At 45.6% G+C, this 27,996-nt stretch overlaps 1 protein-coding gene across 4 annotated transcripts; it reads right to left on the bottom strand.

The window, feature by feature from the left end:
- Positions 1 to 233: 233 nt before the first annotated feature.
- On the bottom strand, positions 234 to 27,996 carry LOC116949702 (F-box and WD repeat domain containing protein 10B-like). 4 transcript variants are annotated; one of them, XM_032967306.2, is made up of 15 exons: positions 27,749 to 27,996; positions 23,003 to 23,276; positions 22,230 to 22,509; positions 20,956 to 21,147; positions 19,107 to 19,259; positions 17,119 to 17,246; positions 15,430 to 15,558; positions 14,260 to 14,369; positions 12,850 to 13,053; positions 11,841 to 11,962; positions 10,919 to 11,067; positions 8,525 to 8,667; positions 6,593 to 6,751; positions 4,801 to 5,060; positions 234 to 2,235 (listed from the first exon to the last, which is right to left on the bottom strand). In XM_032967306.2, the coding sequence occupies exons 2-15, from the start codon at positions 23,237 to 23,239 to the stop codon at positions 1,298 to 1,300; spliced, it is 3,204 nt and encodes a 1,067-aa protein (XP_032823197.2). In that variant the 5' UTR covers positions 23,240 to 23,276; positions 27,749 to 27,996; the 3' UTR covers positions 234 to 1,297. The 4 variants fall into 4 exon arrangements, with proteins under 4 accessions (XP_032823197.2, XP_032823195.2, XP_032823199.2 ...); XM_032967304.2 differs by having other exon boundaries at positions 20,956 to 21,150; positions 27,749 to 27,995; XM_032967308.2 differs by having other exon boundaries at positions 20,956 to 21,144; positions 27,749 to 27,995.

Below are 27,996 nucleotides of genomic sequence, written 5' to 3'. Positions count from 1 at the left end.
ACTGCTTATTTCTTTTTGATTTAAAGCTTTCGTGACTGCAGTAATTCATATTCTTAGCTCTTTCGGTAAAGTCACGTTAAAGGGAAACAATAAAATATATAAAACAATAAAAATTCTCACGACGTTTCGACCATAACGCAAACGGTTATTGTTTCCCTTTAACGTGACTTTACCGAAAGAGCTAAGAATACTGCTTATTTCGTTTGGATTGCGTGAATAAATGCAGCCCGAGATTTTCATGCATGAAAGTATAATTTATTAAATTACAATGAGAGCCCACAAGCATCACATGGCTTTAACAAAACAAATCATCAAGTGCTTGGTTTTTATAAGCACTGATATTACAATGCCACGCATAGCAGATATTGTTTTACATCAGCTGACAAGTGATATGTATACCTTATTGTAGACCAGTGTCTTTGTTTTTATATCAATGCAATTGCGTCTTATAATGACTGGGACTGAGAAAGATGGTATTATATCCGGCTAATACATTTATTGATTGTTGCTACAATGCACGGAACAATTTTTTTTCTATAAGTGCCATTAAACTAACATTGTAAACTGCAAGCTAACAAAGAGACTGTATATAAATCAAGAGATGGGAATAAGCTGACAAAACAGCAACGAGTGTAAAACAGATACACCAAGAGCACTAAACTATAAATGCAAAAAAAGTTGTTTCCCAACCGAAAACACAACACGAATCCCAGCATCCTTTGCGTGTGCTGCAAACCTTTTTTGTGTTCGAGAACAGCCCACGGAAGGGGATGTCACAGAACTACCTCTTGAAATCCCTTCGAGTGACCTCTGATCCACAAAGTCGAGGGCAACACCTTACCATCCACTTTGTTGCGTGACAAACAAACTGTTATGTTTAATTATGTCGTCAAATTAAATGTAAAACCAAATTTGTCGTTTGGATTCGAACCCAGGACCTCCGCAGTGCCAGCTCAGTGTCCTGAACTCTGAGCCCACTCGGCCACTCGTATTGTGACATTTGACAAGAGCCAAAGCGGATAAAATGAGAGCGAGAAAGTCAATTTAAGCACGAGGGAGGGAGAGCATGAGAGTTGAGTGACTGTGATACAACTGTTCAGTCACAACCATACCAGGGTTATTGCCTCTGCCTCTTGATACAGTGCCAGCCATTACTACACCTAAAGGTGCACATTCATAGCTTGACGTACTTATGACCGGGGCTCGTTGCGGTGCAATCCCGTCACAGTAGAGTGTGCATGCATCCATTGCTTACTTCTCCACAACTTCCTAAATCAGAAATGCGCGTTATGACCCGTCACTTGCTAGAGCAGCACCTGCTCAAATCCTGCCTGTCCACCACGCGTTGCCTTACGCCTGCCGCAGCCTGGCTCTGAGCCTCCCTGCTAAGCTGCTGCCCCTGGGACCGCCCGGTGCAAGACCTCAATTCGGCTAAGCGACTCGGCGAGGCCAGGGGGCGGCGGGTTCCTTTGTCGGCGGACCCCACCCGGCTCGGGGTCGCGCCAGCGCCCGGGTGCCCGGGATGGAAGAGCATCCTCGTGTCGCCAATAGGCCGCTCGGCCGACGTGGTGAACCCGCCGACTCGGTGCAGCTTCGGGGAGGCCGAGGTTACCGAGCGGGGCCGGGCCCGTGCCGCGCACCGCGCGCTGCCCGGTGTCTCGCAGAAGCCGAGGCTGGTGAGGGCCCGTGCGAGCTGGGGCCGGGGGACGGAGGAGCTCGCCACTCTGCCGCTCGGCTCTCGCTTCGGCTTCGAGTCGAGCACCTCCAAAGGGGTCGCCACGGTTTTCACGAACGTCAGCTTCCCCAGCGCGACGTTCGGAACCGACGGCTCGGGCGAGCCGACGCTGCTTCGTGCCGCCTTGCCGCGTTCGTGCGCTGTGGAATCCTGGCTCTGCCTGACGCCGTTTGGACACGGTGACTTAGGGCGTTCTGCTTTCAGCAGAGCAATCGCCTCCGAACTCGTGGAATGCGAAAGCTCCACTTGGGGAGATTTCAAAGGCGATGGTTGGACCGCCGTCGATTTGATTGGATCCAGTTTAAGCCCTTTTGTGTTCAGCATCCCTGGCTGGTGATTTTTTTCGGCGTTGATGCCAAGCTGCTCTGAGCTCTGCTTCTGCCGCATTGCAGAGATCTTGAGATATATTTGATCTGCTGTCATTGGCCTCTTTTGCCAGTGGAGATCAAAGCTGTGCAGGACATCTTGTGACAGAGGGAGTGATGCGGTGTGTCCTCTCTCTAGAATAACAAAATAAATATGTATAAAAAACAGTGCATCAATAAGGAAGTCACATGCTTCTCTTGAATTAAACAGTATTCCATTATCTCAATATATTTGAAATGAAAACATTTGATATTTGAATCTGACATATTTTTTTAGTTTTTAATATAATTATTTTCAAACGTATATGATTATTAACATATGTGCAAACACGAATTATTCATATAGATGTCACAATTAAAACGCTACACACTCTAGTTTTACAATTATCATAACATCTGACAGAGATTCATAGAGTGATTGATACAAACTGGGCCACAAAATAAGCATTTAGCTGTTGCAACATATTGCATGACTAATTCTACAAACTTTTATCAACCCATGTATAATGTTGTTACTAATACTGTCGACACTGTTTATGTACACACACCAGTACCTTTGATGTCAAAAGATTCACTTTCAATGCGCTATGAGGAGGGATTCTCAACATGGGTGGCACTGACTCACTGGCCAACACTCCTTGTTGCATACTTGAAGGCTCAGCCATGGACGATAACTTTTTTTCTGGATTAATGGTAGCTTTGCATATTGCTGTTATCTTTAACACGTAGGCTGGCGCGACCAATATCATTCATAACACGGGTTTTTTGGGGGTTTCATTGCGTAAATATGAATGTATAATAATGAACAAGCCAACCGGTAGTGGATACCCATTGTAATTTATACGCATTCATTAATCCTCCCCCCCACTTCGCTCAAGAAGGGCTCACACGTCATCACATCTACCCCTCATCACATCTACCCATCTATTTAAGGAACCAAACAGGACGAGGATTTCTCCACAAATCTGGCTGCTGCCTGATTGATGCCGATTGTAATTACTGACGAAACGTCGTACTCAGATTGTAAATGTTGTGGATTTACTCTCCACCACACCGGTGTACTGCACTAGTAACGAATTGGCCACGTTCTGTTTACGTGAAAAAAAACTTACTAATTGGAAGTGGTGGCAGGTTTAATGGCACATTTATATTTACACGATCTAACCCAAAAAACCTGTATCATGGATATTGGTCGCGGAAGCTTATGTGTTAAGCTAAACCCACAACATTTATCATTCAAGTATGACGTTTCGCCAGTAATTACAACCAGCCTCATCAGGCGACAGCTAGAGTTGTGAATACATCCTCCTGTTTCAGTCTTAAACAGAGGGATACATGTGAAGTCGTCACTGTGTTAATTACCTGTTCGGGTGGTGTCGGGTTTAACGAAAAATTCATACTTACGCGATCTAACTCAAAAACCTCTATTATGGCTGTTATCTGTGATAAACTGGAACGTTGCGCGTTCAAATCCCAGGTAGGGGGGTGAAGCAAAACCTTCACTCTACAGACATTATAACGAGTACTGCTTAGTACACGTGTACATGTACACAGACCCGTTTTGTCAATCTACTCCTGGATGGGGATATCCCCAAGCCGTGCGGGTCATGGAGGGGTTATTTGAATATGCTTCACCACACTGGTCAGTGCCGGTTGGTGGAAGTATGTACGTATGTTGAACTTCTTTCGCACTGTACGTTGCCAACCAATGCTAATCGGAGGTGCGGGGTTTGCGGCGGCGAGGTGCGGGGAGGACAACAAACTAAACACAAAAAGCAGAGGTGTGGAGCAAAGACGTGGACGTGACACAAAGTACAAGTTCATTTTCCTGCACTGCCCATTGCTGACCACCACATAGCCCCGCAAGCCCTATAACAACCTGTTGCGCATGGTGGCAACCCATACAAGCACTATTCGGGCTCAACCCTGCTCACCGTCCGAGATCTGACGAGATCGGGTGCATCCTGGGTAAAAATGTTGTCGTTATCATCGGCACTTGGTGCATAATACGTACGTTTTACTTTGCGCGAAGTGGGAATTTTAACAGTGGGTTATCCTTTAGACATACTGGTCCCCACCATAGGAATGCAGAATTCACATCACTGGCTCAGGGCTACGAGCAGCCATCGGTCTAATCGCCGAGACAATGTGGATGTTTTTGTTATTTGTAACACAGTGGCTGGTCCACCATTACGGCTGAACTGAACAGGTGGCAGTGGTTGCACGACACTCGACTCACAAGGAGAATTTAAAATCCAAGTGAGAGTTTGACTCATTCCATAATCCTTCCAGGACACGATAAAAGAGTACCACTATGTAATGCATCAACAGTGGCTGCCCTGTGGTTATACAGGTCCCGTGCTATAAACACATATGATTTCCACCACAGCACAAGTTTAGGGCCACCGACAAAGACAAGTGCCCTCCAGTGCTCGACCGAACATGAGAGACACTTTGATAGTGGCTCCGTCGTGACTCCGGTTTCACATGACAAAGAGAAACGACGCTTCAGCAAATGCGTCAACTCGTGAAGACTCCCCGCGATATCTCGTGGCGGCGAAAGCCCAGTAGGGCATATACAACGCTCAACGTGCGGCCTACCACTCAAGAGATTATGAGTGGCTCGGATTAGGAGAGCCCACGGGCCTTAAACTGACGCTGGGGTAACTTCGTCCATTTACACCGCGATCGGAGGCGCACCTAGCAGTGGATGCGGATGCGTCCCGGCTGCCGCGGTCTTGCCCAGTAACGCCGAGCGAGGTTTCCGGACGCGCCGGGCTCGCGTGGGCACTCGCCGCGGCGCTGGCGCTACCGGCTCATTGCCGGGCTTCTCCTCCTCTCCCTCCTCGTCCTCCTCTTCGACCGTCGTTTTATCCACGCACTCGCTCGCCGCGTCGTAATCCCACCGCACGTCTTCAAACTGAAACACCAGCACGCTCGTCGGCGTGTTGATCAGCAGCCTGAAAGACGCGCCGGGCAACGGGAGGGCCACTTCCCAGTCAGGGCACGCCGCTGTTGGGTATATTCACTGTGGTATTTGTATATCTGTGATGTGTTTATGTAGCACAGGTGTATCGTACGTACAGTGCGAAATAAGTTTAACATACATACATACATATTCGTGTCTCCGCTTCACGAACAAGTCTACAGAATCAGGCCCGATCACATCATATTTTGGAAACTAAGAGGGGCTGAGACTGGATAGTGCTAAGATGAGGGACCAACATGCTGCCAAGGGGTTATGCTGTGAGCAGCAGAGGGCAGTGCAGCACAATCCATAGTTGTCCTGTACTTTCTATGATCCCATGCCTTTACCACTTCGCACTTACCGGCGTGGTGAAGAATGGTGAGATAATGCCCACGACCCACATGGCGTGGGGAGGTCCTAGGGCTGTACACATGATGATACCTGCATATAACTAGGTAATTGTTGTTACTATTGCATATACATTTTATGTAGCTCATAATTTAGTGTCACACAAATGTTTTATTTTTCTGAGAGCATACGTGATTCAGAATAATTTATACTACTATTTGTTTTTTTCGGTAAAGTCACATAGGTGACTTTACCGAAAAAAAACAAAGAGTATGAATCCTTGCAGTCACGAAAGCTTCAAATCAAGAGTCATTTATACTGTTTAAAATACTTCCAAAGTATTGACTTTTTATCGATATATGCGTACAACATATAAATGAGTGCTGAGTAATGTGCATTTCACTACTTTGCAGTTATATTCACAGTGAATGTTGTGTTTGGCTTGAGCATCGATGTCATTATTATCATCATCACGCTTGTTTACCCAGGAAAGCCTCGCTGAGTCTCAAGACTACTTTTTAGGAGTGTGCGACTAAATTTTCGTAGTAAGAGGGGCGATGCTACCGTGTGTAATCCCAATTGAAACATCTGCAGGTGTGTTTTTTTTTTTGTCAGAATTGGAATGTGTTGGACCAATACTAGTTACCTTGTAGGTTTTGTTTATAGCTATGGGAGAAATCTGGAGAACCCGGAGGGTACCCAGGCAGAACAAGGGGGAGAACGTAGATAATCCATACAGAAAGGTGACCGAGGAGGGGGAATCCAACCCGGCAACTTATTGCTGTGAGACACGAGTGTTCCCCCTGCGCCACCACCCTGCCACCCTGGAGTGTGATGTCACGGGACAGGGGCGCCACGGTGGCGAGATGTTAACTGCCTCACCTGGTGTGCAGGAGGTCGATGGGTTCGATCCCAACCCTGACGCCTGTATATTTGGAGTTTGTGGTGTCTCTTTCCCCGTGGTTGTGTGGATTTTTCTCCGGATCCTCTGGTTTTGCGCTCCACGTTTATAAACGTGCAGTTAGGGTATTTGGCTGCTATAAGTGTCCACATGATCAGCCACTTCGTTGGGCTATCATTTGTGGCCAGGTCACTTTTGAAAAAGAGCTATATAGCTAAGTGGGGCCTTACCTGGTAAAATAAAAAAATATTTTTTCTTAAGTTCAGTTTAGACACCTGCTGTCACTTGTGGCCAGGTAAGTGATCGGCTCGGAGTGGCTGTTTCCCCGCATGACACGGAGGCAGTCGCCAGACAGCAGGTTGAACACGCGGATCTTGCCGTCGGCACAGCCGGTCACGACTCGCAGGTACAGCAGGGCCACGCACAGCACCTCCCTGCACTCGCACGCAGACCCACGCTCGCTCGGGTTAATGCTCGCGGTCACGCTATATTCAAGTGTGTGTGTGTATGTTGACCTTCTTTCACACCGTACATAGCCAACCGTGCTAATCGGAGGTGCTGGTGAAGCACAACAAATTAAACACAAAAAACAGTTCGAAAGAAATTAGCTTTAAATCTAGATTTTAAAGTTCATAGCTCCAGTAGCTACTTAACATTGGAAGGAAGAGCATATTCAAGACGGCCACAGAACTGACCCTGAAAGCGTGTGATGCGGTGATCGTCTTTGTTCGATGGCTAGCCAAAAGCCGCTGCGAGGATGACCGTAGTTTGCTTGATTGTTTATGCTCCTTGACGAGATCGGCGAGGTATTGTGGTTTTATTGTGGCAAGCACTTGGTGTGTAATGAGTGCGACCTTATAATGTATTCATTCGGAAAGCAGAAGCCAATGCAGCCCGGCAAGCACTGGATGGACGTGGTCGGATCTTGCAGTACCCGTCATGACACCGTGCCAGGGAATTTTGTACACACGTCCACACAGTCGCTCCGATGCGGTTGTTAATCTTTATCAATGGGTACTCGAAAACAATGACGTGAAATGTTTCTCCATCTCTCTCTCTCTCTCTCACACCCTTTCTCATTCTCCGCAGCATCATGTGAACTCGTGTCCTCGTATCTAATTGGATCTCCACCTTTTAAAGAGACATGCCGGCTCAATGGGCTTTGGAATTTTTGTGAATAGTGCTATTACTGCTGCTGTTGTTGTTGCTGATGGTGATGCTGATGATCAAATCGGTGTTGATGCTGCAAAGGCTGATGATGATTATACGTATGACACTTGCTGCTGCTGATCAAAATGATGATGATAATGATGGTTACTGTTGCTGCTTTTGCTGTTGCTGCTGCTGATGAATAATACATTAAACAATGTGCCCTGAACTATACCTGTTCATTTTAGGACAGGTTTTCCACATATGTGGAAGGTGCAATGGTGCTCATTTAAAAATGAAAATATTCTAAGTTAACCTTTGATGAATGTGGTATATAAAAAAGGCATATATTTCAAAGATGACAACTGTGTGGTTATAAAAAGATACATTAATGCAAATGCATTACGATAAAGGTCATGATTGACTTCACAGTTAACCATCAAATGCACCATTCCAAGTCTACAATGCATCATGTTTTATGAGTGTCTATTTCACGCATATATACCCAAAACTACTGCGATTGTTACAAATAGTTGTCATTCAGCATCATCAGGATTCTGAATACCTTCCCCATCATGAGCCATTTGTGCTGCACGTAGACTGTAATGACCATTGTCTTTGCATGTTAAGAGGTTTACGAGCATTGCTATTTTTAAGACAAATCACAAGGCTCATTTTTACAAATTGCCTTTTGAGAATGTATGTTCATACTGTTATATTCGTATCGCTGTTCCTGCTGGTTTTAATGTACAGATAAATGTATTGGTTGATAAACTATGAACTAAACTATTTTTATTTTACCAGGTAAGGCCCACTGAGCTATACAGTTATTTTTCAGCAGCGATCACAAACGATAGCTCAACAAAGTGGCTTATCACATGGAAACTTATCGCAGCCGAATACTCCAATGGATGCTTCTAAATGTGGAGGGAAAAACCGGTGTCAGGGTCTAGATCAAACCCGCAACCTCCTGTATACCAGGCGAGGTAGTTAACATCTCGCCACCGTGGCACCATCGTGGTGATTCTCAGGACATGCTGGCTAAAGACGAGCCTTACCGGGGATGCCTGAAAGCTGCAATGGAGAGTCTGTGCCTTCCCAGAATGCTCCAGGTCATGGCGAATCCATCCACGCCTCCTGTCACGAGGTGCCATGCGTCCAGAGCAAGGCTTGTGATGGCTCCTCGATGACCCTCCAGAACCTTGATGAGAGGTCAGCACCACCACCATGATCAACATCACCACTATGAACACCACTACCACCATCACCCCCCACTATTACCAACACTACCACCATATCCCGCCCAACCAGCACCACCACCATGATCAACATTACCACTATGAACACCACTACCACCATCACCCCCCACTATTACCAACACTACCACCATATCCCGCCCAACCAGCACCACCACCATGATCAACATCACCACTATGAACACCACTACCACCATCACCCACCACTATAATCCAACACTACCACCATATCCCGCCCAACCAGCACCACCACCATGATCAACATCACCACTATGAACACCACTACCACCATCACCCCCCACTATTACCAACACTACCACCATATCCCGCCCAACCAGCACCACCACCATGATCAACATCACCACTATGAACACCACTACCACCATCACCCCCCACTATAATCCAACACTACCACCATATCCCGCCCAACCAGCACCACCACCATGATCAACATCACCACTATGAACACCACTACCACCATCACCCCCCACTATTACCAACACTACCACCATATCCCGCCCAACCAGCACCACCACCATGATCAACATCACCACTATGAACACCACTACCACCATCAGCCCCCACTATTACCAACACTACCACCATATCCCGCCCAACCAGCACCACCACTATCAACATTACCACTACGAACACCACTACCACCATCACCCCCCCACTATTACCAACAAAGACAAAGACAAAGATCCCCCATATAGCCTTAACAGACTGTAGGGGCAAGTGCTGTTAGCGAGCACCTATGAAGGCCGGAACGGTACACGAGGGGGTGGGTGGCCAGCACCACGCCCGACCGCCTTTGTCTCCCTAGTGGCAATGTTTACACACCGCACCAGGTACTCATTTGAGGCTGAGTCGACCTAGGAGAGGCCCGGGACCGGTTCAGATAATCGTCACTGGTGTTGGCCGTAAGCGGGAATCGAACCCGGGTCGCCAGGTTCATAGCGCAGCGCGCTAACCGATACACTATCGCTCCCCAACACTACCACCATGATCAACATTACCACTACGGCCACCACTACTACCATCACCCCCCACTATTACCAACACTACCACTATGATCAACATTACCACTACGGCCACCACTACCACCATCACCCCCACTATTATCAACACTACCACCATGATCAACATTACCACTACGGCCACCACTACCACTATCACCCCCACTATTATCAACACTATCACCATATTCCCCTCCACCAGCACCACCACCATGATCAACATAACCACTATGACCACCACTACCATGACCAGTACCACTAGCGTTATTACAAGGACATAGACCCTCCTTATATCTTTCACAGACTTTTGGGGAAAGTGCTGTTAGCGAGCAGCTATGAAGGTCGGCACGGCACACGAGGGGGTGGATAGCCAGCAACACGCCTGGCTGCGTTTTTCTAGTGATGATGTTTATACACCGCACCAGGTACTCATTTGAGGCTGAGTTGATCTAGGGAAGGCCCAGGACCGGTTTAGAAAATCGTCACGTGTTGGTCGTGAGTGGAAATCGAACTCGAGTCGCCAGGTTCTTAGCGTAGCGTGATAACTGCTACTCTGGCTACCACTATTGCCACCACTGTTACCATCACCACTGCAACATCCCCCTCCACCACCACCACTATCAACATTACCACTATGACCATTACCACCACCATCACAATCACTGTTATCACCACCATCACCACCATCTACATATCTAAATCCGCTCAAGCCTCCTGTGAATCACGTGACTTCTATGTGGCCACCCCCACTCTGAATCCCTCACTCTCCCCGCCCCCTGTGAAAACAGACGATGCTTCGTGCATTAGTCGAGGCCTCTTCCTCCCTATCTCATCTCTGCCTTGCTTCCCTTTATCCTTTCTTTTTCCATCCTTTTCCTCCCATCTCCAATTCTTTCTCTCATCTCTTCCCTCTCCCTCCCATTCCTTTTCTCTTTCTATAGATTATATCAGTGACTCTACTCCCATTAACGTGGTTTGCCACGGGTACAGAGCCGCTATACGCAATGATTCTTGAATTCAATTGCGAATCTCAATCATAAACACTTCACCGTCACATGCTGACTTTGTCGGCGTACAAACTGTCGAGAGTCCAGAGCACAGAATGAGAGGAGTACTTCCCTACAGTGCCGTGAGATAAGCATGACGAATGAACGATTTGAGAACGAGTGGGGCTCACCTTAATGAGGCTGCCGGATTCCAGGTGCCACAGCTTGACGAGGCCTCCCTCGCAGCCGCTGGCCACGTGCCCGGCGTTCGCCCCGACCGCTCGGATGCACCGCCGGTGCTTGAGCGTGTGCAAGCAGCGCCCCGTGTGAATGTCCCAAACTGCCGTAACATGGAAACAAACAACACAGGCCTCCCATCGCTTTACGCGGTCGATGCTGCGTTCCCCAAAAAAAAGGGCACAAGGCGAAATCGCATAGCATCAGAATCGGAATCTTTTTTTTTTATCCTGGAGAAATCCGATGAGCTATGAAGCTCTTTTTCACAGATGTCCAGTAGGTGCCGGTCAATTCGTTGATAGTTCAGCACACCGCTGTGTTGCAGAGTAAACCCACAACATTTATTCCACTGGTAAATGTTGTGGGTTTACTCTCCAACACACTCGAATGATAAAATGTTGTGGGTTTACCCTCCAACACAACGGTATGCTGAACTACTAATGAATTGGCATGTTATGTTTACATGACAAACATTACTAATTGGCTGTGTCAGGTGGTGGTGGGTTTAACGACGCATTTATATTTACGCGATCTAACCCAAAAACCTCTATTATGGTTAATATTGGTCGCGAAAGTCTATGTGTTAAACTGGCAATAATAGTAGTGACAGAGATGGGTTGTACTGAGGAATTATTCTGTGAGTGTAGGCATTGCGGACATCCTTTAAGCTTCCCCCCGAGGCTATCCTTTGGCTATCAGACTTCGACGTGGACTCGTGAGTTTCGATGCACAGCTGTTGAGATAAGCAGGCGAAAGTCCATGGATTCCACTAAACGTCAGCACCAATGACGCGTGCCCTAGTACGCTTCGATGATCGTTCGGAGCAAGTGGCGCTCATTGCCGCGTATCCGCGCGTACACAGAATGTGAGCAGCACCTTTGACATGCGCGTCCTTGGCTCCAGACACTAAGCAGTCTCCGTGCAGGGCCAAGCAGGTGACTGTGCCCTGGTGTCCACGGAAAATCCGCAGGCAGGCACCGCTGTGCATGTTCCACGACCTACAGCACCACCCAATAAAGTAAAAAAACCATCACTTAAACAAATCTTGTTTTTTTTTACCGGGGTGGTGGTGGTGGTGCATGTCTGTAATCCAACATTGATGAGGCGAGGGTTGGTGTATCACGTGTCTTGAAACTTCCTTCTGCCTGTATGGGATAGAGTGTTTCCCCCTCGCACACGTGTTTTTTGTCCGGGTGCTCTAGTTTCCTCTGACCTGTAAATACTCATTAATTGGCCGATAACACCTTAATATAGAGGACCGCAGCGCTTGGGCATTTGCTGGCACCGGCTCATCACGTGCTGCCTTCCCGCTTGTCTGTGGCTCCTCGTGCCTCTGAGTTGTTCTCTCTCTACGAGAGTGAGTGGATGCTCTGCGGCGCGTTACATGTTGAAGTAAATTTCACATCACTTCTCGCAGGCTGTTCTTCAACGATGGGTGATGCGATGCTTTCAGCAAGCGTTCTGAATAAACAAATCATCTCGTGATGTGATGCTGAGAGCACAATTAGAATAATTTGGGAAGGCCCGAAAAATAAAATAACAAGCATGCTTGTGCATGGATTCCGTAACAGTGTCCAACATGTGTTTGTCCTTTAAACTATTTATTTGCAGTAAAGAAGCCGATGGGTAGCTGTCAGGGCAAAATGCGATTGCATATTTTTGGCTCTGGTTTGTCTGCTAGTTTTGCCATTTTTCTAAAGGGTAAGTGTCGAACAGCAACACAACTCCAAACTAAATTTCCATTTACATTAGATAATCTTTGCGATAGCAATCATTACTCCTTGTTGCAGACAGATGGTCCGACTGACAGACGGACGGATGTACTGACTGTGGTTAATTGCATTCACGCTCTCCAACTCAGTTGGAAAGCGTTAAAAAAAAACACCTGATGCTCAGGTCGTAGCTGCCGCTGAGGAGGAGGCCCCTCTCCTGGCACACGAGGACAGCGCGGACGCTGCCCGCGTGGCCGCGGATCACGGGGGGCACCTCCTTGGCTCGCTCCACGTCCAGCAGCCGCACGTGCCGGTCAATGGAGCCCAGCGCCGCCAGGTGGCCTCCAGCGTACGCCACCACCCGGCACGGCTCCTCTCTGCAACCGCGGGAACACCACGTTAGCCGTGAGATTCATATGTATGTATATATTTTTGTTTTATTGAACCCAAATCAACAGTCATAACAGAGGGCACATAAACGTACGAGCAAGGCTTGCGGGTCCAGATATATTTATTTAGAATTCTCCAGCAATTCAGCAAAGCGGAGTGACTTTTAGCGGTTGGCAATTTTGTTGAGACAAGTGAGATGAGCGAAAATTATTAAGTGTGCTAGGTGTGCAACGATGTATCCATTCATCAATTAAATTATGCTCACGATACAAGCGTTGAATTAAGATTGTAAGTATTTATGAATTTCATTAATATGCCGTGTTTTATTTTTTATCGTGGATGCTGAGCACAAGCCCAATACAAGACTTTAATACGTTTCTGCAATTGAGTGAAGATATGAGAACTTGTAATAAAACAGATGATGGGAGGGAATTCCAAATTTGAGTAGTGCAAGGAAAGAAGCAGATTGATAGGTGTTGTGACCTGCAGGATAGTAGTTAAACACAATATGGATAAAATGTGTATGGATGTTGAACTTCTTTTGCACCATACGTAGCCAAGCGTGCTCATTGAAGGTGTGGAAATAGCCAAAATGAAATAGCCAGTCTGGTAGACACAAAGTCCCTGACATTGGTGGAGGAAGCAATGTGTGCAATTCGCGTTACCTATTGGATTCACCTGACCCCTATTGTCACAAGAGGCTGCTACGTTGACCACAGGAGAAAAAAAAATCATAGAATTGTTTAATCGAATCGCAGCCCCCCAAAACTGTGACAATTCATCGAACTTTGAGGGCGTGAATTATGACGAGCTTAAAATACATATGTCAGCACCATAACAAGGTGACAACGTACCTTATTTACAATGGAGACATTGACATTCATGAACAACTCATAAACACTGCCTTAATAGGGGAAACATGCACAGTAGGTTGACAGCCAGTTGTTGTTACATTCTGAGTTGTTGTCACGTTCTGAGTTGTTGTCACGTTCTGACCCCGCCCCTACTGGACATCTGTGAAAAAGAGCTTTGTAGCTCATCGGATTCCATCGGATTCCTCCACTATGATTCTGAAGAGTGTTTAACTCGTGCCTGCACACCACTGCCAATGAAGTACATACACCGACGGTACGTGTACGCGCCACGTAGAAGAATAAACCAAGCAGCGGTTACTTACAAACAGCAACTCTTACTTTTGTAGGACAATGAGGACGTTGTAAGGGCTGCAGTAGACATTCCTCTCCTCCATGTGTACCACCCGTGTAGCAATGCCCTGCAGTGCAGAGGAGAAGCTGCTATTCACCTGCAAAACGCAAACACAACCAATCCGTAAGCCCATTTTTACATGTCACGAAAATAACCATTAGCTTCTATGTGTAAATTATCAATTAAAAAGGTAAACACACTACATTTCTCCTTCGTATATATGTCTCTCCACGTAAAAAAAACACAATAGTATATCTTACAGAACACATTGTCCCAACGGTCTTCTTGGAGTGCATCATTTCAGCAGCATTGAATACGTACAAGCAAACTATAGACCGGTTTGAACGTCTATTTTGTTATTTATATTCTCCAGAACGACACAAATTATTATTTTTATGCATTACATAATTTCGTATTGAACTAGGACCTATATCTTGAAGAAAGGGTCCTTGATTATAACATCTGGCAGTTCACCAGGATTGATTCAACCTAGCCCGATTATGCTGATGAGAAGCTTTGTGTCAAAACCAGTCCATAAATTGCCAGGACTGAACCAATGCAGCTGAAGTAATGCACTCCCAGAAGGCTGTTGGGCTGATGGCTTGGAAAATACACTTTAGTTTTTATAACGTGGAGAAACAGACGTAAGAAGGAGAAATATTGTTTGTGTATCTTACGTTGCCTATCTTTACAGATCATTGTCATTTATTGGCACATTCCCTCGCCGGTATGGATTTGGTTTCAATCATCAAAATGGATCGCAGAGCTTAAGCCTGCTAGTTATTGCTAAGTCCTGTTGGTCACATCATTCACAAATGGATTATCTGTGAATCCCACGGACAGTGGATTTTTTACAACCGTATTAATATGAATCGTGGCACGGCGGTGAGCCGGGGTGCGCTACGAAGCTGGCGCCCCGAGTTAGATTCTCAGCCGGAGCTACGCACGTCAGTGGTAAGTGATATCTGAACCGATCATGGAACCCCTCCCCACCACCCGTCCGTTCGCCAACCAGCAATGGCCAGCGTGACAAAGTTTGGCCAAACAATCCCAATGACCAACACGGCGTGGGGAGGCTTTCATCCAGTGATGGATTGACGGAGGGCTGCAAATTATTAACATTAACGAGTTTGTGTAGTGTCGCTGAGAGTGACCACCTTGGTGGAAGCGCTGTGAGATGCCATATCTCCAGTGGAGATGAGGTCCAATCCATTTTCAGCGAGCGCTGGTACTTCCACCTCTCGTAGCCTAGCGTACACTGGGTTCACCCTCTTGGCTGATGTTCCCTATTAAAAATACAATCACAACACGATCGGCATTCCTTTTCAAATGTATAGCCAATAAGCCTCATAATTCAAACGCATTGCATACGGCATATATAAATAGGTAAAGGTGCAGCCTTGCAATTGCTTGTTGTATGCTCATTTATACTGCTAGGTTGATAGAGGTGGGTGGGCTTTGAGAAATTTCCATGATTATTTCACCTGCTGCTGTGCTGGGAGACGGAGTCACACCGGAAACCGTTGGATTGCAAGTCCAATGTGCTAACCATTACACCACAGCAGTTCCCAACATAAAACATATATGAATCAAAATACATTCACTTTTACACAAGAAGTTCAATGCATATTCCATGATCTTCAGAATCGATAATAGTTAATTAACCTATTTATGATTATACCCCAAATTATTCAGCAATGTGAGTACTGCACTTTGTTTGCTTTCAGAAATAACAGCGCTAAGTACAGCAGGGGTGGTTCGTTCATATATTCGACCATGTGGCTGAAACATTAGCTCTTAAATTGTGAACGCCAGTGCTCTTGAGACGCAGAAGTAAACAATAGTTTCAAGTTTACTTTGTTTCATGAGGCGAGAGTTCCAGAGATCAGGATTGTCCAATTTGCAAGATTGATCTGGGAAATTGGTCTCTCAATAGGGGGCAATGTTTGCAATTTGTAATCCCAATTGAGCAATGTGCGGTGTAATTTCCGAATTTGGCAAATATTGACCCTGATCCGGGGCCCACAATGCCCCCCTCTTATGAATGACGTAACGTCTGCTGTGAAGTGGATGGCGCGTAGTGTTATTACGGTTAATACTGTGCCACAGTAATACTCAGGGCGGCCAAATGAGTCAAGAATCTGGGATTTTTCTCCAGTGGTCAACGCAGCAGCCTCTTGTGGCAATAGGGGGTCACGTGAAACCAACAGAAAACGTGAATTCAACTCGTTGATTCCTCCACCCATGTCAGAGACTTTGTCTACTCGACGGGCTATTTCATGTTGCAGCTACCTCTCGTCTAAGTCATTGGCACCATTGATGATGGTCAATGTTGATGGTGGTTGCAGTTGCCACCTGTCTGTGGTTTCCCAGGATCATGCTCTTGTTGAAGGCAGCAGCCCTAGGATATCCTCCATTCTTCCGGGATATTAAAAGTTCTAGTTTTTCTGAGTTGCGTAATAATAGACTGCTCAAGACAATTCATTTACTTATAGTCCTCCCCTATCCTGGTTTTGTGTGTATGCATGTTGAACGTCTATCGCACCGCATGTAGTCAACCGTGCTAATCGGAGGTGCGATATACTTCTTCCCATGATGTCTCAGTTTTTGCTGTACCTCAGAAGTGGAAACCCTAATGGGTAGTGGATGATGGAGGATGCTGTATATTGAACGTCGATAACTATGCTCAGTGGCAAAGGTGGCTTTGGACTGATATGGCGTGAGAAATAAATGACAGATGACGTCATTATTTTAGTCGATTTCGTCAGCATTTGTGTCTGCAGAGCTGGAGCAGCTTGAGGATTCCTGGACATTGCAGGCTATGCTCAAATGATGGGAGGCTTTACCTGCAATGCCATGGCCTCGTCCCTGACCACCTGTTTGACGATGCTCTCCTTCTGCACCTCCGTCACGAGGTACCGCCAGTGCAGTGACACGTGCCGGCAAGCCGACAATGACGCCTGGTCCAATATACCTGTGGGGAAAATAAAATTAATTTATTCATCGAGGAAAGCCACATTGAGACGTAGAACTTTTTTCAGGAGTGTCCTGCGTTGCATTTTATGCTAAGTGTATTTTAAGCCAATTAATGAGCTTCTATACACGTGGGAGTATGTATGTATCTATGTTAAACTTCTTTCGGGCCATAAATAGTTAACCGTGCTAATCGGAGGTGCGATGGTGGGAGGAAACTGGAGCACCCGGAGAAAACTCGCACGTGCGAGGGGGCAACACTCTATCCCCGTACAGATGGAAACAGATGGCGGTTGGACCACTCGCTGTACTGCTTGCTCCTGGCGAGCCAGGGTATGGCACCTCCTCGACGCCCACGGGAAGGGAGTTCCACAAAACCATTTGTGCGATTACACGGGTACGTCACCACTGCTCAGAGCAGGCATGTCGTACAAGTATCTGCTAGGACATTGTATAACCCAGGGGTCGGCAAACAAAATAACAAGAAGAGACATTTTTTTGTCGAGCCGCCATATGCGTGTAAATACGAGACGGTGGGTCCTTAATAAATTGCGTCACGAGCAGTCCTTAAAGAGCCGCATGTAGGTTCTCTTGCTTCACGGTGGATGTATGCACAGTTGGTCAAAAATCGAAGTGTTTCTCTGCAGCATCCCCCTTCTTCACTTGAAGCCCTCCCTGCACAAGTGGTTTAAATTCCATATTGCATTGACAAGGGTCAGTCTCTTCATAGGGCAACAGTAGTTAACCTACGATTAGGAGGTATGGTGTAGTTTTTTTTAAAGATAACATGACAGCGATTCGAAACTACGTCACTCCCGGTATTGTCCACACATATTTACGTGAACTTTATTGAATAACTTAGGTGTGTCTTTATAATAACAGTGGCAGGACATTTAAAAGCAGTCTCAAGCTGAATCTGGGGGTCTCGGTATGATATACTGCTACTGACTGCCCCTCTAAAACCTATTATGGCAACTGGCAGCGCATATCTGAAGAGATCTTTATGTAGCTGTAGACTGGGCATAGTGGCTGCTGGTCATGGTAAGCTTACGATGGCGCATAACTACGATGACTCGATTTTAAAATTAACACAAAAAAATTGTTTGTCAAAGTTGGTATGCGGGAATTAAAATGACAGAAAATGAATCTTATACAGCGATGCACACTGCTAATTATGCCTGCCAAGAATAGCACACCTCTAAGTTATCATACGTGTATTTTTAGACCTCAAATTCCTGACTTTACATTGGAGAGAGCAACAGCAGCATATTGAAACAGTCGTGTTGGAAGAGCTGTGTGGACACTACGCATGTCCAACGTTGCCATGTGGAGAAATGTACTATCATTAAATCCTGCAAAATTTTCATTGATTTACAAACGTATACACATATAACGTTCTACAAATAGCCGTAATTTTGTGTATATTAGTTATTTAACATGTTTTGTCATGTTTTCTTACCAGAGTATACACTTGTTTATACCAATAACAGTTTGCTAGGCATTTACTGTAAGCCAACACATCGTTTTAGAGCTCATTAACATTCATATTTGCCAAAAATAAAATGTGTTTATATTTACAGTAAAACCTTGGATTGCGAGCATAATTCGTTCTGGAAACGTGTTTGTTATCCAAAGCACTCGTATATCAAAGCACTCGTATATCAGTTGTGATCACGTGACGCTCGGCAGGCAAAGCGTATACGTACTACTCGTATTGCAAGACCCTCGCTCGTTTATCACATTAATATTTATTTAAAATTTTTGCTCGTCTTGCAAAACACTCGCAGACCAAGATACTCGCAATCCAAGGTTTTACTGTATATACAAATATTTTTGGCCCATTTGCAATTGCGGTATTTACCCAATATGTATTTGGCGAGATGCACAGGAAGGCTCCGGATTAAGTCCCTTTGATTTCCCACACCACCAAGGTGCCTTGGGAAGGTTTCCATTCCAATACGATCTCTACGTATCTTGGTCTTGCTCTTATTGGAATAAAGCGTCACCTCTGACCCTGAAGGGGGAGAGACAGCTGTGAACTTTACACACCATTCCCGCACCGTCTCTCTCTCCCCCCACAGACGTTCATGCCCTGAACTGGGATCCACACAAAGCTGAAACATTTTTTGGACACTATTAGAAACACAAAGCATGTTAACAATTTCAGAAATGCATTCATCATCTCTATAATTTCAAACATGCATTCTCAAAATTCAGTTCCAAGGATGCCAAGCGCATAAATACCAGGGCAGCATGTTTCTGCATAAAAGTTATTCAAAACTTCTGCATTCGAGTTGAGACTGGCCCAAGATTTTGTTGTTCTCACGTTATTAAATCCATCTTCTGTAACATAACAACGTGGGCTTTCATTATGGAAATCCACGTAAAAGCTCTGTACGTGAGTAAAGTGCCAATTAGAGAAATACGACATAAAAAAAATCTAGTTATAATAATGCTCTTGACCAAGGAAAGCCTCATTGATTCTAGACTATAGTTTTCGGAGGCGCCTGTATTCGGATATTTAGCAATTTCGTGTTGGAGGAAACTGGAGTGCCCAGAAATACAAGAGGGTAACGCCCAAAAGCTCTGCACAGATGTATGCAATGATTTATTGCTATAATGCCATCTCATGGTCACCATGCAGCCTAAGCAGGGCTGTATGCCTACGAAAACTAAAGGGATTACGACAAAAATATGACCATGTTGTTTGTTTGTATGAAAAAACATGTAACCAAGATATCGTCTGGAATAAATATATTTATATGGCAAGGATTGGCACAGTGCATATACAAAGAGGCAGAGTCATGTTAATAACAATTAAAAAAAACATATTCATAAGGTGAGAAAAATTAACACCGAAGATGAACTTTCCAAGATTTTTTCATTGCAAAATTAACAATATTTTTTTTCAATAATTTCAAATAAAATCTGCTATATTTGCGGCACACAGCATGCTCCCGTAGAATTTGAGCACAGACTAAATAATGAACGTATCAGCAGTAACGACATCTGTCCGTATGAAACAAGCGAGTGACAGCGGTGGTAGTCACCCGGGGCAGCAGCAGTAGCGACTGTAGAAAGTTATCACTGAAGGAGTGACAGCGGCGGTAGTAACACGGGGCAGCAGCATTAAATGATGACGTCACCCTGCTGCTCTATTTAAGACCGGGAGCAGGTGGAGGGCTTCACAATTCTGGCAAATCGCCCGATGATGCTGGATGTAATTACCAGCGAAACGTCGTACTCAAAAATGTAAAATGTTGTGGATTCACTCTTCAACACACCGGTGGGCTAAAGTAGTGAACTATTTGTCTTGTGTCAACGAGACACATTTTTTACTGATTGGCCGTGACGGGTGGTGGAGGGTTGCGACACATTTATAATAAACGCGAATCTAACCCAAAAACCTTTATTATGGATAATATTGGTCGCGAAAGGCGACGTGTTAAAATGTGCTTCAATCGAAAAAACACGGGTTCAAGCATTTGGACAGACGTGGGGAAACTGGGGTTGTGCATGGGTGAAACAACGTAGCGCAGTCCAAAATTGACCTCTCGACTTCATAATGGATGTGCCACTCCACATCTCCAGGAAACGTCAATCTATGCGCGCACCATTGCACGCCGTCACGCAGGCGGCATGGGAAAATACGGCACGCGCTTGAAAATCCCCGTGGGGAAAAAAAAAGAGCGGAAGCTATCTCCACGTACCCATGACACCGACGATGTTTCGGCGCAGGCTCGGTGGCACCATGCCGGGTGAAATGGCGCAGTAATCCCGTCTGGCAGCCACCAGCAGCTGCAAGTCGGGATGATCTTCTGTCCGGAAGCTGTCACTTGAGCTTCGAGTCTCGCCAATTGCCTCTTCTTCCTCCTCTCCTCCATGCCTGCCTTCTTCTTCTTCTTCTGGAAGATGTGATTGCACACAGTCAGGTTATTCTTATTTCAAAATACGCACCATTTTCCTTTTGTCTATATGTTGAATATAACCTTAGCATTCAAATGTTTTACGTGCACCAATGGATGCAACTCATGCGCACACATAGCATACTGACGTCGTCTGGATATTGAATGGTGGAGGCGATGGAGCGGTGGTGTAGGGGCTGGTATAGTGGCGACCATAATTTGATTCCCGGCCACAGCTAACATCGTTGGAGAATGATATCTGAACTAGTTCTGGGGCTCCCTCTTCACAAGCCCACAATAACCAACATCGTCAAGGGGAGGCATTCATTCAGGAGTGGATGGACAACGGGCCGTGAACTATTTAATTAATATTATACTGTAATATTATAATCTAATCCAGTTAGTTGGGTGACACTCTGCCACCCATATGTGGTCATTGCCTGAAATAAATAATTTGTACATACTACATACATGAGATATCCTATGGTCCAGAAAAAGTGTATTCATGGTGATTTTTAGGTAACCTCCTTCAATAAAACAATGAATGTATGTACTGTATGTTGAACTTCTTTCACACTGTATGTAGGCAACCATGCTTATCGGAAGTGCAAGGACAACAAACTAAACACAAAAAGCAGTTCTAAAAAAATTAGTTTTCAATCTAGAATGAAAAGTGCATAGCTCCAGTGGCTTCCTAATATCGGAAGAGCATTCCAGACGGCCGCAAGGCATCTGAAAGCGTGCGATGCAGTGCGTTCGATGGTTAGCCAAAAGCCATATTCGTAATATTAGTAATAATGACATTTTTTTACCTCACCGTAACATGGCAAGCCATTACTGCTGTATATTATTTTTCATATTGTTCCCGATTTGGTATGTTTGGTTATATCAGTGCTAAGGAGTGTTTTGCTCGGCTTCCACCGCCTGATGTTTGGCCAGATGTTCACTCCCCAGAGCAGCTCCAGGCACGCCGAGTGAAAAACGGCACGTCATGCCGAACAACGCGCTACGTAACCTGAAAACACATCGGAGGCAGATGACCAATCGGGTGGTGGCACCTTTCCAGGCACCGTGCTCACCTGTTCGCCAGCAATGCTGCCGCTCCACGAGCGCCTGCACGAGTTCACTGAGCTCGAGGGAGAGGCATGGGTCGCACGCACGAAGCGCTCCCAGTAGGAAGAGGGCCTGGCTCCAGACGCCGGCGGACGAGAACCACTGCCACGCGCGGGAAGCCTCCCTGCCGGGGTGTTCCACGCCACGCAGGCTCTCCGGCACGTCCGTCCACACGAGCAGGTTGCTGGCTGTCGGCCAGCTAATGACCGATCGGGCGTACGTCAGGTCTTTGGCCAGGGCTGGAAGCTGGGGGGCGGGGGGAGGTGTTACACAGCCATCATAATGGTTTTCGTTAATATCCGAGATATTTTGGAAATATATTAGTCACAGTACTGAGCTGGCACTGGTTGAGATCCCGGGTTCTAATCCAAGCAGACAGCTGCCATTAAACTGGGTTCTCGAGTGTAAAGAAATGATGATCTCAGCCCGGCCACCAATGAATGCACAAAAAACCAGTGGGGATAAAGAGGACGATTGAAGAGACCTCACAGTTCTGAAGCCTTATCTTCTCAGCCCATTTTCTGACACAGTGTGATGAGCCGCTAGCTGCAGAGTTCCAAACGTAAATCTCTTTGTCTTACGGCGTGGCGCCAGTAGCACAAATGGAATGCAATTGAGAATAAGCCAAACAATAATTTGAAAATTATTTTTAATTACTGAGAATTATTTCCTTTGCGAAGGATGTTTTTTGTTCGAATGACTAATTCCTCCACTCCAATGTTGCTGCATGCTGGCCAACCTGGATCGTCTGGGCGAGTTGACTCAGCGACTTCCTCGCTCTTGTGCGCAGCAGAAGGCCGGCCACGAAGTCTCTCTGGGCTGAATGTCCCAAGTGGCCCAGCCAGGCCGTGGTTCGGTCCAGCCAGCCGGTGAGCACGCACGCCTGGCAACGCCCGCAGCTTGTGAGCTCCCGGGGCACCGCGTGGCATCGCAGCTTGGGGTCAGCGTCCACGCCTGCCGTGGTTGCTTCCCGCATGTCCAGCGGATGCCGATTGCCAACCTCGCAATGCCTGCTACAGACGTACATGATTGACAAATGGCCACAATCACTGGTGTGGCCGTCACCATGTCCACGATGCTTAGTTGTGCCGCAGGGTTTGTTTCAATTTACGTAAATCCAGTGACGTTTGGGTGGAGTGTGGGTGAGTGGTGGCAGGTACGAGTGTGTTAATGTGCACGTGCAGTCTACTGTATATACAACAAAATGCTTTCACGTCAGGAGTAAACACATATGTACGATAGAGTAATGTGTGTGTTGAACTTCTTTCGCACCATATGTAGCCAACCGTGCTAATCGGAGGTGAGGGGAAGGAACAAACTAGGCACAAAAAGCTGTTCTAAAGAAATAAGTTTTCAATCTTAATTTAATTATATATTTACTATTTAGTGTAATGTATTCAAGGAAAGCCTCATCGAGTCCCAATACTATTTTTCCTACGGTTCCTGAATTGGGATGTTTGGTTATATCAGTGTTAAGGAGTGTTATGCATGTGATAAGAAACTGCCATACAAGCAGAACCCCTATTCATACAAGGCGATAACAGTAAAGGGTTCACATGGATGGGTATTAGAAGCCTTTTGCTGGATTACTATCTCCTGGTCAATTCGTAGGCCAGTGGTTTTGGGATTTCACAAATCTCTATGTGATCCACCAACCCATGCCTCAGAAGCACTGGATAACATGCATATGGATGGGTATGCGCTTTAAGCTTATGCTCTTACCAAAGGCGTATAGATTGATTTCTATTAATACAAAAGAGGATGGGTTTCCACACACTCCTTTGGAGAAAGTCCAGACAAGACAAAAATTCCCCGTATAGCCTTAAGAGACGTGGGGCAAGTGCTGTTAGCAAGCGCCTATGAAGGCTGGAACAGCACACGTGGGGGTGGGTGGCCAGCACCACGCCCGGCCGACTCTGTCTCCTTAGTGGCAATGTTTACACACCGCACCAGGTATATGAGACTGAGTCGACTTAGGGGAGGCCTAGGAGCGTCTCAGATAATCGTCATTGGTGTTGGCCATAAGCGGGAATGGAACTCGGCTGGGTTCGTAGCGCTGTACGCTGACAGCTTACACAACACACACTGGTTTGTCCAGCAATGGTTATATCCAAATTTAATGTTTATTCTTAAGTTTCCATTTTCTGTCCCCTCACCAATGCATATAAGGATGTATTGCTTATATCATAACTGTGCTTACGTGAGCTGTGCTCCTATTCAGTTTATACTGCACTGCCAAAATTTGCTTCACGGGAGACACTTTGCCTTGACCTTCAAAAGATATGTAATGTGTTTTAGTTTCATTGTTAAATGTTCCCAGCTACACCTCTGTAATATCAAGCTGAAAAACATACATTGATGGTAATTCCACATTGCGCACTGCTCATAGTTGGCATCGTCCATATATCGTGAATAATTGCTTGTGATTGCCTTATGGCAGCCTGGCACAGACAGATCTGCCTCCTGCTGGGCAAATGGCATCTAATGCCAGCAATCAAACAGTAATTGGTCTGGCAGTGTTGACTGCAAATCGACTATTCTAAAAACACTACATCTAATAAGAATTCCATGCAATACCGTAGAGCGTTCTATAGTTAGGATTTTGCCGTGTTATACAATCATTGGTGAGATGGATCACTGGTGTGTTTCAGATTAGGAATAAGTGAATATATATATACGAGATAAATAAATACTGCTTTGAGAAAATAGCTTATGGTGAAATCACTTGAAATGTGCCCAACCTCAATGACTTTCGGAGGCAGAGCAGGGCTGTGCCTGGCTAGTCATTGTAAAGGGAACCACCAGGCACGTGGTTGTGAGGTGGCCAGAATGTGGCAGTGTTACCCCTTCAATGTGTCGGGTTTATTTTACAGATGCTGTAACGCCAGTTTTCTGCTCGTGCCAAATACTCATTTATTGAATCGGTCAAACACACCAATGCAGATGCTTCCTAAATATGTAAAAACAAATCGGATTTTCTGTTTAAATAATACATATAATTATTTAGTATTAGTACAATTAACTACAGTAATTTCATGATTCCAAGCGTTCTATATATTACACAATACTGTACAAATGAAATAAAATATAAAAACTTGTTGAAGGTGCAAGTTTATGAATAAATTTCATCAGCACGTTGATTTATCATGCAGCAAAATGGTACCGTTTAAGAATAGTCTGCATTCCATTTACATTCTACACCACACTTAGCTGGACTCTTTAAATCATCATTATAATGGCCATTCAAAAACTAGAAATGTTGCAGCCTTTTCACTCCAGCTTCAAGTGAGTTGAGGACCTGTTGCCCTGGGTCATGTAAGTGGTAATATGCTTAACCCTAACGTCAACCCAGCTGTCATGTCAATATGTGTAAGTAACACATGCATTCATTGCTGTCAACTGCACACTGCTGTGTGTGTGTGTTTCGGATGTTTTGTGAATCGTATGATTAACGCAGGCCAACTTTAGAATGTATTGCTTAGTTGTACCTGAAGTTACCTTTTCTGTTGAAGAATTAGTATTGATTCGTGAGTACAGTTGTAGATCACAATGCACGTGCATCAGTAGCATTTTAAGTAGCATTAAAACATTTTGCTTGCACAATACAAAATACAAAACACAATTTGCACATTGCTCACGTAAATTCTCCGCTTTTTCTGTCCACAATTTGGAACCTGCGGTTAGAATATTTGGCTGCTATACAGTCCCATTCATAAGCCACTTGATTGCGCTATCATTTGAGGCCAGGTCGCTCCTGAGAAAGAAGTATATAGGTCAGTCGGCTTTACCTGGTAAAATATAATAAAACGTGTGAATGACAGGCAGAATGGATAACAGCAAAGCCCCCAATCAACTTAGGAGCAAATACTTGGAAAAACATATAAACGGAAAAAAAACATTACACTTGAGTTACCCAATAATACAAATCAACATTGTGTAAAGGGAAATAAGAACGTAGTATTGTTTACACAGTACAATACAATATGTACTCAGGGTTAACTGGTGGCGCAGTAGTTGCCCTGTGAACCCAGCCACGTGAGTTCCAATTCCCGGCCAAACCTCCCATTATTGGCGACATCTGGACCGGTTCTGACCTTACCACCTTCAACAACCAGCGTGGCTTACCTATTAAGGTCAAAACATTTCCACGACACGACCAACACGGCGCGGTAATGAGACCTTGATCCAGAAGTGATTGACAAACGGCTATACATGATTACGTTTTACGAACATAATTTCAACTTGCAACTCGCACAGTATTCGCTCACTCTCGAAAAGAGATAACGACTCAGGCGCGAGGAACCACAGACAAGCAGGAAGGCAGGCGTAAAAATTTGCCCAAGCTCTGTAGTCCTCTATGTCAGCGAATCGATCAATCTTTATTCTACGTGCCAATATCGCCCTCAATAAAGTGGGCATCGGTGCACCATTACAGCTGAACCGGGAGCGATACAAGGGGGGGCAGAGAGCAATAGGAATGAGAAAAAGAGACTCATCATGACCTCAGCGGCTAACACTGACTGAGCAAAGTAAATTGAAACTGCGCGCAAAAATAAAGTGCAACCGCGTGCAACGGATAGCATAAGAAAAGTAAGTGGTAATTGCAGCCCTGCGCCTTTACCTGTTGCGTGTGTATCAGCGTTGAGGACCCTTTTATAATTATAAGCCCTTGTAGGCACTACAAATTGTACATAATTAGATCATAGCTAGAACACAATGCCTTTCTCAACTACAATTTGTTACAAACCCACGCACCGCGTAAACTTACACATGCACAGACAATGGGCTAATTGGATACGCAGTACATCACAGCAGGGCAAAGTAAACTGATTTCTTACGAGTGATTACCATAACTTGTTCACATATGAAAGCCTTATTGAGTCTCAAGGCTCATCTTCGGGGAGGGTCCTGCATTTCAATGTCTGGCCACATTCGTCCGTGGCTTTCGTTCGCGTGGAAGGACATCGGAAGTGCCCGGAGTAACCCCAACCCACGGAACACAATGAGCGATAAAACACTGCATACGACCGCACAGATGGGTTCATAAAACACAGTATTTGCTGTACTGCCACACACGCGCAAGCCAACCTCGGGTCTTTTCATTTTAAATGCCACAATTCTCTACGTCGTCCACCAATTCTTGCTGGACTGCAGGACATACGGAATATAATATATTACAGTCACCAGGGCTTCATTGCAGACGGCGGAGCTGTCCAGGACACAGCTTCGAAAAAAATGTTTGCTCCGAAAAAGCTGGCGGTTTTGTGGTTGTCCTTGAGAATATTACATTGGACATCAAGCGCTGACAACAATAATAATGATAACGACGACGATGACAACACGCATTATAAAACGGTGGATTGAACATGGTACACACAGTGTTTCTGAAACAGTCAGTAGCGTCTTAAATGTAAGTGACCCGAACGTGGCCGCGGCTGAGTCGTTAAAAGTAAACACAGAACGGCGCAACAGAAGAACAACTCACCGGCTCCGCGTGGGTCTTAAATCACTTTTTTTTTAGTGACCATCTCACTTATCACCCCCCCACCGCTCCACCCCACCCACCCCCTAAGTCACTTTGAGGTGCCGCAGGGAAACTTCGCTTTGCCGGCGCTCGTTAGACCTGTGCCTTTAAACTCACACGAAAAAAACAAAGTGTTACGGCTTCTTGTGTTGCGTCCGCGAGGCGCGTCGCCGCCCGTTGCTATGCGGGACTGCAGAGATTTGTACCGC

The sequence above is a fragment of the Petromyzon marinus genome, chromosome 37 (assembly GCF_048934315.1).
Source record: "Petromyzon marinus isolate PM22_M1 ecotype Great Lakes invasive population chromosome 37, UKy_Petmar_22M1.pri1.0, whole genome shotgun sequence".
Taxonomy (NCBI): domain Eukaryota; kingdom Metazoa; phylum Chordata; class Hyperoartia; order Petromyzontiformes; family Petromyzontidae; genus Petromyzon; species Petromyzon marinus.
Note: the sequence above shows the minus strand (reverse complement) of the source record. Positions and strands in the feature narration are given on the sequence as shown.

Bases quoted from the DNA above. Each gene is read 5' to 3' on its own strand.
- LOC116949702 (XM_032967304.2), bottom strand. From the start codon at position 23,239: ATGCGGGAAGCAACCACGGCAGGCGTGGACGCTGACCCCAAGCTGCGA. The intron at 19,260-20,955 runs GTACGTGGAGAT...CTCCCCCTTCAG, and splicing joins AAACATCGTCGGTGTCATGG to GGTCAGAGGTGACGCTTTAT. The intron at 11,963-12,849 runs GTGTTTTTTTTT...GTGGTGCTGTAG, and splicing joins AGCTACGACCTGAGCATCAG to GTCGTGGAACATGCACAGCG.